The sequence below is a fragment of the Impatiens glandulifera genome, chromosome 5 (genome assembly GCF_907164915.1).
Source record: "Impatiens glandulifera chromosome 5, dImpGla2.1, whole genome shotgun sequence".
Taxonomy (NCBI): Eukaryota; Viridiplantae; Streptophyta; class Magnoliopsida; order Ericales; family Balsaminaceae; genus Impatiens; species Impatiens glandulifera.
Genome location: NC_061866.1, coordinates 845,319 through 855,604, shown reverse-complemented (window position 1 = coordinate 855,604; position 10,286 = coordinate 845,319). Strand labels below are relative to the sequence as shown.

Here is a 10,286-nt window from a genome sequence, read left to right as displayed (position 1 = left end):
TAAGCATCATTATATATATATTAGTTAGTTAAAAAGTTGAACTTATATTGTTAAAATGTCACGCGTTTATCAAATTTGGGGTTGAATTTAAAATATAAAGTGTTATTAGCCTAGTTGGTTAAAAAGTTGTACTTATTTTGTTAGGTTGCAAGTTCAAACCATACCTATATCATTTTTAATTTTATTTTTAACCGTTTTAAGTTTATGGGCGGGTCAACCCACAATTCGACCCAAGTATCCATTTACTCTCACATATATTTAAATTAACCACAGCTCTCGACCCGACAATCCGGACACTTTAAAAATTAAGCATCATTATATATATATATTAGTTAGTTAAAAAGTTGAACTTATATTGTTAAAATGTCACGCGTTTATCAAATTTTGGGTTGAATTTAAAATATAAAGTGTTATTAGCTTAGTTAGTTAAAAGGTTATACTTATTTTGTTAGGTTGCAAGTTCGAACCATACCTATAGCATTTTTAATTTTATTTTTAACCGTTTTAAGTTTATGGGCGGGTCAACCCACAATTCGACCCAAGTATCCATTTACTCTCACATATATCCAAATTAACCACAGCTCTCGACCCGGACCCGGCAATCCGGACACTTTAAAAATTAAGCATCATTATATATATAGATTAGTTAGTGAAAAAGTTGAACTTATATTGTTAAAATGTCACGCGTTTATCAAATTTTGGGTTGAATTTAAAATATAAAGTGTTGTTAGCCTAGTTGGTTAAAAGGTTGTACTTATTTTGTTAGGTTGCAAGTTCGAACCATACCTATATCATTTTTAATTTTATTTTTAACCGTTTTAAGTTTATGGACGGGTCAACCCACAATTCGACCCAAGTATCCATTTACTCTCACATATATTCAAATTAACCACAGCTCTCGACCCGGCAATCCGGACACTTTAAAAATTAAGCATCATTATATATATATATATAGATTAGTTAGTTAAAAAGTTGAACTTATATTGTTAAAATGTCACGCGTTTATCAAATTTTGGGTTGAATTTAAAATATAAAGTGTTATTAGCCTAGTTAGTTAAAATGTTGTACTTATTTTGTTAGGTTGCAAGTTTGAACCATACCTATAGCATTTTTAATTTTATTTTTAACCGTTTTAAGTTTATGGGCGGGTCAATCCATAATTCGACCCAAGTATCCATTTACTCTCACATATATCCAAATTAACCACAGTTCTCGACCCGGCAATCCGGACACTTTAAAAATTAAGCATCATTATATATATAGATTGTTTTGGGGTTTATAAAAAAAAATAGTTCAAAAGAACTCCTAAAAAAAATCATAAATTTAAGTTAGGACTAAGTTCAATTTTTAGTTAAGAGTTTGATTTTAAATATTTTTTCTAACCTAGTATCAAGCCACAAACTTAACTAAGAAATAAAAAAATGTCAACAAAATAAATCTAAATCTAAAAAGCATAACAAAAATATAAAAAAAAAAAAAATTATTCTTTAAAATATTATTTTATAATTTAATGAGGGTCTAAAAGGTAATCTAAATAATTTATCTAATTCTCATCTATTAAATCAATTAATTTATAAATTAAAATATTAAATTTTTCTATTTAATTTTTTTTATTAAATATTAATACTTCTTAAATTATTTTCACTAATGACTCAACTTTTCATAATTTTATATCAAATAAAGTTATAACCTAAATTCAAACCGGCCTAATATATAACATTGCATTTAGACAGTTTTTGTTACACCTCTTAAATACCCTTTTGAAAGTTTGCCCCACCACCAAAACAAAACCAAACAAGAATAATTGGCTAATTTAGTTGGAAAAAAACACACATGTGGAAATTTGATTTAAATTCAATTGAAAAATAAATATATAAATATATAGATTCTCTTTACCAGACTAGAAAAGTTAAAACAGTAAAGGGAGGGAGGTTCGTGGTACAAACTAAAAAAAATAAAATATTTGTTAATTTTCCAATTTTATAACGTTTAATATAAAAATGATAGTGCTTTAATAATTATTGTAAACAGTGTTGTTCGTACTTGAGTAGTTGTGAGTGGGTTTTGTATTTAATTTGAGCATGATAAGATAAGTTTGAGAGAGTTAGATAGATAAAATCAGAAAGAAAACATCATCTCTTTCGTTTTCTTTTTCTTTCTTTTTTCAAATTCCGGCATGGATGGTACTGGTAATTATTCATCTTCTTCATCAGGATTGGACAGAAATGTGGATGTTGGAGCAGAGAGGAAGAATAAGAAGAAGATCAAACCAGATTCATACAAAAAAAGGCAAAGGAATTATCTTTTTAATTAATTGTTTGCTAAGTATGATTGATCTGATTGAGTCTGTTAATTAATTAATTATATAGGAAGGTGATTCAGAAAGCTTCTGTGATGAAGGTTGAATCTTCAACTTGTAATGTGAAGCAGATGAAGAGTGAAGGTCCTCCACCTTTAGATTCTTGGACATGGAGAAAGTATGGCCAAAAACCCATCAAAGGTTCTCCTTTTCCAAGGTTCTAATTCTTTTTCTCTCTTTCTCTACTCCATTTTCATTCTTTCAGATCATTCATGAGATGATTCTTTTTCAGGGGTTATTACAGATGCAGCACTTCAAAGGGTTGTTCAGCAAAGAAACAAGTAGAGAGATGTAAAACAGATTCCTCCATTATAATCATCACTTACACTTCAGATCATAACCATCCATCTCCTCATCAGTCTTCTTCTTCTTCTTCTTTAATAACCAATCCTAATCATTATGAAGAACTTCCCATCACCCCAAGAAAGGAATATCAAGATGCAGAACAACAATTTTCGGAAGAGCAAACTTTTATCATTAGTTCAACAACAGTTGATCATGAACATCATGAACAAGAACAAGAAGGCCATGTTTTCCATTACTTGTATTCTCAATCTCCATTGTTCAATCATAGCAGTCTTGTTATAAGAGATGACGAAGACCCATTTGGTGAAAACTTACTAGACAAAGTAGTAGTCTTTGATGGGGAAATTATTGATGATTATCATCTCTCGTTAGATGATGATGATCATCATCATCATCATCAGTTATCGCTGCCAACGGTCACATCCCATCAGGAGAATGATGGCTTCTTCGATGAGCTTGAGGAATTATAACTTTGTTTTAGGAGATCCATTTTTAGTTTAATCTCTGTTCATATCAACCCTAAATGAGGACTAATAAGTTTCTATTTCTAATCCCTCCGGACCCTGTTTTATCTCTGAGTTCGATCGGTGTTTATAATAATATTTACTAGTTTGGATGAATGATGCAGCAAATTTTATGAATTCTTCAATTTCATACTTATTTATATTACATTTTTTATTTTTGGTTTTGCCTGTCATCCTGTCCCCGCAAAGACACTTAATCATTCGGTTATCATTCGGTTCGCCTACCGGGCTAAACTAGAAAAGACTTGAGATAGGCTGATTGGATCAACAGAAACTGACTTCTGCTTCTGTTCTTTTCATGGACAGTTCTACCTTATTACAGTTACAGAATCCAGCAACATTATCTTAATGAGAAACAAAAATGTCAAAACTCCATGTAGGGAAGAAAGGATCAAAAGGAACACAACACATAGAATCAATTATTGATAATTCCAGCAAGCATATTTGGGAAACGAACAAAGGGGCTGCAGTCTAAGAAATTCAAATGTTATTAATAGAAAGAAGAATTGTTATTATTAATTGGGTCATGTAGCTGGTGCTGCAAGAGGCTGAAGAACTTTAAGAGGATTTGTGATAACCCCATCTATGAGGCCATAGTCGGTGGCTTCTTTAGCACTCATGAAGAAATCGCGATCAGTATCCTGGTTAATCTTGGCAAGGCTTTGCCCAGTATGATAAGCCAAATATCCGTTCAGATTCGCCTTGTGATGCAACATCTCATTTGCCTACACCAAAAATCACATTTCATTTCATACCAGCACTAAAAGAAAGAGAAACAATATTAATTTAAACTTCAAAAGTCACAACACACAACAAAAGTAATTGAAGTGGAAAAGAAGCTAGTGGATCTCAGAATTGGCATCTAAAGAGCCCCACTATCCAAAATTAAAGTGTGATCAATTATAGCTATATATATAACAGGTAGTTTATCCTCTCTAAGCCAAGTCTACAAGTGTACAATAAACTAAATCAAAAGACAATAAAGTGTTAAAGAAAAAGTTACTACATATTTTATACACAAAAGTGTGACTAATCTATGAAATGAATGTTTACAACATTACAAATAAAAATTCTGCAAATAAAGTCTAAATTAAATCAATTTATAACCAATATCTTTGATTTGCTCATATTAAGTTACCTGAATGTCAATATCTGTTTGCCCACCTTGGGCTCCACCAAGAGGTTGATGGATCATTATCCTAGAGTTTGGCAGGCTGTATCTTTTTCCTAGTTATAAACACAGTTATATAAGAGTAAATTTTAAGCAATTAGGGAAGAAACTCCTCATGTTCATTAAAAGAGATGCTTAATGTTAGTCACCTTTAGTGCCTGAACTAAGCAGGAAAGCTCCCATGCTGTTCACAGACAGAAAACAGGGAAAAACATTAATATATAGCCCGCAGAAAGCAAGGAAGAAAACCTCTCTAAAGGAATTAAATCAATCAAAACTTTGAGTAATTAAGGATGAAGAGCAAAGAGAGAGAAAACAGATGATTTAGATACAACAAGTTATGTAGACCAACTTATCACTTAATCTAAATGATCAACTGCTTATGTGTAGTTCATTTGATAACTGTGATTTAAAAATCACTTAAGTATTCAGATTCAAACTAAATTAAGCTAAAATATGTGGTTTAACTCGGTAAGCAAGAGTGTCAATATAAGGGTAAAACAGTCTTTTAAGTACTTTCTCGACATTAGTTCCACAATTTATCATATCAAGTACTTAACTAATTCCCTTTAAAATCACCTAATTTTCAGTTTGATCAAAAGCAACCTAAATGAAAAAGAGGAAGAAAACCCAAGACCACTAGTATTCGAGTTGAAAATACCTAGCAGCTAGCCCAACACATACAGTGGAGACATCAGGTCGGATGTGCCTCATTGTGTCAAATATTGCCATACCTAAAGTTCACAATTAAGCAGTAATAATCAGAGATTCAACAAAAAGAATAAGGTGTAAGAAATTTGAATAAAAAAGGAAGAGGTACTACCAGCTGTTACAGATCCTCCTGGGGAATTGACATACATGACAATATCCTGTTTACAATTTTGAAAGAGATGATCAAAATGTGAAGTTTTTAACTTAAAGAGTTTAAATGAAATTCAACCAAAACATGAATGAAACCTTGGTGGGATCAACTGCATCCAAATACAGAAGCTGAGCCACTATGATATTAGCCATATCATCATCAACAGGTCCACCACAACGAATTATCCTCTGGAAAATGAATGGAAAAAAATAACAGTAAAATTTCAATTGCAATTTCAACAAAAACAAAACAAAATCTGATTCGTTACATATTGGAAGAGCTGGCTGATGACACTCTGGAATCTTTCTTGCACCATAGGGGAAGCACCTTGTCCTCCTTGAGCATAAGCTGGGAAGTATGGCGAAGATGGAACTTTAATATCATCCCTACTCAAAAACAAACCAATTTGATTCTTAAGCCACTTGTAAAATCAAAAACATTTCAAGCAAACAACAACACAAATTAAGGAAAATCCTACCTAACAGACCATATACCCCTTCTTAAATCATTCGACTGTGTCTCCCAAAGATCATCTGTGTAAACAGCCTTTACAGAATGGTTCAGATAATTTCCCTTACGATTTTCAGTCAGCTTTCTTACTTTCCTATGAAAAATAAGGAAATACGATTTTAAAGATATAAACTTTAAACGCTGAACCCAAGAAACTCCCTTCTGACATGTTGAAAGAATCAGTAAGAAGTGGCAAAAGATGAAATTAGTCGGAAATAAGGCGGTGAATTTACCTGGAAGAGAATAGCGGACATGAGAGAGAGAAGGGTTTAACTTCAGAGGTGGAACTAGGGTTCGCGGAGAAGTGAGGAGAATTAAGCCTGAGAGAAGAAGCCATCGATGTGTATACACACGCATTCGCCATTTTCCGTGCTTTCTTTTGCCGTTGGAAGGAAAAAACAGAAAGCTTTCTCTCTGAAGTCTGAAGCTTGATGAAGACGACGGACGGCCTGGGCTTATCTTCAAGCTACCAAGTTGTAGCAGTAATTTTCAATTGGCATCAAGAGAAGAGTTTAGCTCCAGCAAGCAAAGGTCTTTCTCAGAAAATAATTTTTTTATATTTTATTTTTTTTAGGATGTAAGAATATTTTTGATAAAATAATTAAAAGGTAATTGATATATAATAATAAAATAAAAAATAATAATTTAAAATAAAAGTATTGAATTAAATGAAATAATTGATAGAAAAAAAAAATGAAATGATGTTTGAATCCAAACAGTGAAACAGATGTGCCTTTTCAAAACAGATAAAAGGAATTTGAATAGAAAAAAAAAAATTATTAAATTTGCTAATATAGTTAATTAAAATATATTTCACTAAATAAAATATTTAAAATAAATTAAGATTACATTGACCTAGTTAAGAAAACTTTTGTCTACATAAACCATATTTAACAAATTAATATATAACCTTCAAACTAAAACCAAAATCAAAACTAAAACTTAAACCAAAATCAAAACTAAAATTAAAATTAAAACCAAAACTGAAACTAAAACTAAAACTAAAACTAAAACCAAAACCAAAACCAAAAATAAACCAGGGATTGTAGAATAATATAATTTCATAAAAAAGTTTAAAATCTAAAATAAAAATATGCAAATATCTCTATATTATCAACAGTTTTCAAATATGCTAATAGTTTCTCCCTTTAGTCTATTTCCCTTCTCTGTAAAAATCAATTCAATTCAGTTCAAATCAAATCCCTGGCTGATTGGCTTCTGCTGTTTCTGCTGCAAGTTTGTCCTTTCCATCATCTTCTTCAACTTTTGTTTCTATTGAATCAACTGCCTTGTAGCATTTCAGACTGCACAGAGGAAGCTTCGATTTGGAATGTCGATACTTATAAGGGTTGCTGCAAGATGGTCCAGCACAGGTTTCTCTTGGAGGAGGATATCTGCTTAAGATTACAATTGAGAATTACAAACAAACCAACAAAACAGAACCTAAATAATCTAGCAGAAAGAAACAACTTTCTTCATTTTAACCCCACTCACCCTTTAGGTTTCGGATCAAATAAACTAGGCAGACCCATTTCCTCGGGGAAGGTGACTGTTGTCCCATTCGGCCCGATGACCCATCTAACAGTGCTCGAAGCATGCTTCAAAGCATTTGCAGCCTTTTCCTGCATTATATTATACAATTGTCACATCTATTATTACTACTAACTATTATCTATCTATCAAAGTTTATCATACCTGTGCCAATTCTTCCTGACGCTTCTTCACTTTATCTTCTCGTTTCTTCCTACTCGAATCCTGACCTAGTATTTTCTTAATTGCCTCCGCCTAAACAGTTCAGTTAAATCAACAACTTCAGCTAGACCCCAGATGGAACCACATTTCTAAATACTGAACCCAATACCCAATCTAACAATCTACTACTCATCAACTGAAACAATGTTTATCACAATCTACATCAATAGGGGTTTGAAAATAATGACCAGTTGGTTATTCAAATAACCCCTAATAAAACAACCATAGTGTGACGCATATTTGGAATACCAGATCCAAATTCATATACAATAGTGTAACCATATTGGGGACAATAGTAGAACAATATATCAGAAAGGGTAGGGAGGGAAACCTCAGACTCTCGTGCTGCTTTTTCAACTTGCAATTTACGTTTTTTAGCAGCCTCAGCTTTCTTCAGTTGTTGCTCCACTTCGGAAAGTTTCTCCTTTTGCTCTTCAAAATAGATATTTTTAATCAGGAAAATATTAACTTACCAAAAGAAATTAAAAAACTTGCCAAGAGAAGAAAATATGCTTACTTCGCGAAGGGGCAGGTGGTAGTCCATTAGGGAATTCTATAGTTGGGCCAGACGAAGATAAAAGGGCACGTTGGCGGGTCGTAAGGGCGGGTTCCCTCTTACTTTCAGTTATCAGCTCAGTTTGTTCCTTCTTTTGTTTCCTCGCCTTCTTACCATCAGAGATCGCCAGATCATCGTCTTCTTCTTCTTTCTCATCCTCATAATCTGTGTCGTTAGATCTTGCCTTCTTCTTTACATCAACATTTTTACCATTCTTATAAACCCTAGAAATTGGATGAAGTTTCTTACTAGAAGAGTCTTCTTCCAAACTCTTCTTTGCAAAAGCAGCCTTGGAAATCTTGAGCTTTTCAAGATATCCTATCTCATCATCTTCTTCTTCCTCCTCAAATGCTCCATCCAGTACACGCCTCTTTGGCACCCTCTTGCTCTTACGTACAGGATCGTCTGACTGGTCCCCTCCGCGACCATTAGAATCATCCTGCCATCAAAATTGAACTGTTAAACCGAATAGTTTCAATAAATCAATTAAATAAAGTTCACAACATTACCTGGTAAAGCGACTTCTGGCGGGATCTTGCAGAAGAAGAGCCATGACCTGTTAAATCCTCTGCAATGGACTTCGACTGAATGGTTCTTGAGATACCACAAACTTTTAGTTTCACCTTCTTAACCCTGTCAGTAATTCCATCAATATCCAAATTTCCAACAGACTGCCCTGGATTAGTCTTGCTTAAGCTTTTCCAATTAGCAGGAGCAAGTACGCCTTCACTGTGACGTTTAGCATGATCACCAAAACCATTTTGATTAAGATTGATCTCCTTCCTCCCAATGGTATCATCGCTACTATTTCCATCACTGATCGCATCATCTGAGGGTGAACGGCTTTCAAGGAACGGAAGTGACTGATCAAGTCTAGGCCTTCTGGAAATCAGGCTCCTCTTCTTTCTCACCGTGGTGGCACCATAAGTCTCTAATCTAGGGTTTCCAAACACTTCCATTGAAGAAAGGTCACTTGCAATAGGTCATACAAGCAAATGCTGAATGAACCACTTCAAGAACAGATACCCTGAAGATGAAACATGAAATAAACAACCCCAAAACAATTGAATCTGTCATTGATCGAAGAAACCCGATACATGTATTACAAAAACGTTCGATAAAAAGCAAGATAGCAGTAAAATCTTGGATCTCCATACCCAATGAACCCTAAAGAAAACATCGATTGTAAGTAAAGGAAAACAGAGAGAAAATCGCAGCTTACCTTTGGAATGGAAATCGGAGAAGTCAGGAGTCTCGTATCGGCTTGACTACAAAGGATAATTGAGAGAGGTGAAGAGAAGGGCGAAAACTATTGAGGTGGTTGTGAAGGAGGCGGAGAGCGGAAAGGTGTATATATATGTAGAGAGAGAAGGGGGGCAATGAATGAGAAAGAAGAAGAAGGATTAGGGTTAGAGATGAAGAGAACTGCGGGATAATAGTGATAAAAGGGGGGAAGCGGAATCCTAATGATCTCCATATTTTTGTTATTGGCGACATGAAATTTTGCGAAAGGCTGTGAGATTGTAGTTGGATTAGGCTTGTTATCTCGGTCACCCGACTCAGTCCAGTAAAACCCACCACCTTCAATACTTTCTCTCTCTTCCTCCATCATCTTCCTTTTATTTTCCTCTTGTTTAGGAAATCATCCTCTCTGCAAGAAAAGTATGTGCGCAGGTTAGTGTACTCCATTCCCACTTCCTTCTTCTCACAATTTATTCTTTATGAATAGCAATTTTGGTGTTAAATGAAGGAGAAAATTTAGAATCAAGATCCAATTTTTTAGGGTTTTTAATTTTTTTTCTTTTACAAGCTTGTAGTGACAATCTTTTAAAATGGTAGGGATTTGAATTTGTTGTTATTTTCTCTTTTTTAGAAAATAAATAAAAATGGTGTAGTTTTAACGATAATTTGAAATTATCGTTGAATGGAAATACACGAGATTATCTACCTTAACTAACAAAACTGAAATTCAACTTTACCGCCTCAAGCACGGCTTCGTCATTTAGGGTTCGTAGACCAAATATAGAACTATGCCCAATAAGTATATATAACCCAACGACGCTTCAATCGGAATATCAATGACTTCTGACGTTTAAATGGTAGGGATTTGAATTTGGTTTGGAGAAAATAAATAAAAATGGTGTAGTTTTAACGATAATTTAAAATTATCGTTGAATGGAAATACACGAGATTACCTACCTTAACTAACAAAACTGAAATTCAACTTTACCGCCTCAAGCACGCCT

At 33.6% G+C, this 10,286-nt stretch overlaps 3 protein-coding genes across 4 annotated transcripts; 1 reads left to right on the top strand and 2 right to left on the bottom strand.

Annotated features, from left to right (window-relative positions):
* The first annotated feature begins 2,109 nt into the window (after positions 1–2,109).
* LOC124940254 (probable WRKY transcription factor 14) lies at positions 2,110–3,288 on the top strand. 2 transcript variants are annotated; one of them, XM_047480752.1, is made up of 3 exons: positions 2,110–2,289; positions 2,370–2,516; positions 2,604–3,288. In XM_047480752.1, the coding sequence occupies exons 1-3, from the start codon at positions 2,177–2,179 to the stop codon at positions 3,133–3,135; spliced, it is 792 nt and encodes a 263-aa protein (XP_047336708.1). In that variant the 5' UTR covers positions 2,110–2,176; the 3' UTR covers positions 3,136–3,288. The 2 variants fall into 2 exon arrangements, with proteins under 2 accessions (XP_047336708.1, XP_047336707.1); XM_047480751.1 differs by having other exon boundaries at positions 2,592–3,288.
* Positions 3,289–3,582: 294 nt separating this feature from the next.
* On the bottom strand, positions 3,583–6,233 carry LOC124937859 (ATP-dependent Clp protease proteolytic subunit 5, chloroplastic-like). Its single transcript, XM_047478188.1, has 9 exons — positions 5,966–6,233; positions 5,701–5,826; positions 5,491–5,608; positions 5,318–5,410; positions 5,184–5,229; positions 5,022–5,094; positions 4,510–4,544; positions 4,328–4,416; positions 3,583–3,914 (listed from the first exon to the last, which is right to left on the bottom strand). Exons 1-9 carry the CDS (start codon positions 6,094–6,096, stop codon positions 3,714–3,716), a joined length of 912 nt encoding a protein of 303 aa, XP_047334144.1. The 5' UTR covers positions 6,097–6,233; the 3' UTR covers positions 3,583–3,713.
* Positions 6,234–6,778: 545 nt separating this feature from the next.
* Positions 6,779–9,743, bottom strand: LOC124937858 (transcriptional regulator ATRX homolog). Its single transcript, XM_047478187.1, has 7 exons — positions 9,263–9,743; positions 8,550–9,067; positions 8,002–8,479; positions 7,816–7,916; positions 7,428–7,517; positions 7,227–7,354; positions 6,779–7,126 (listed from the first exon to the last, which is right to left on the bottom strand). Exons 2-7 carry the CDS (start codon positions 8,997–8,999, stop codon positions 6,928–6,930), a joined length of 1,446 nt encoding a protein of 481 aa, XP_047334143.1. The 5' UTR covers positions 9,000–9,067; positions 9,263–9,743; the 3' UTR covers positions 6,779–6,927.
* Positions 9,744–10,286: the final 543 nt, after the last annotated feature.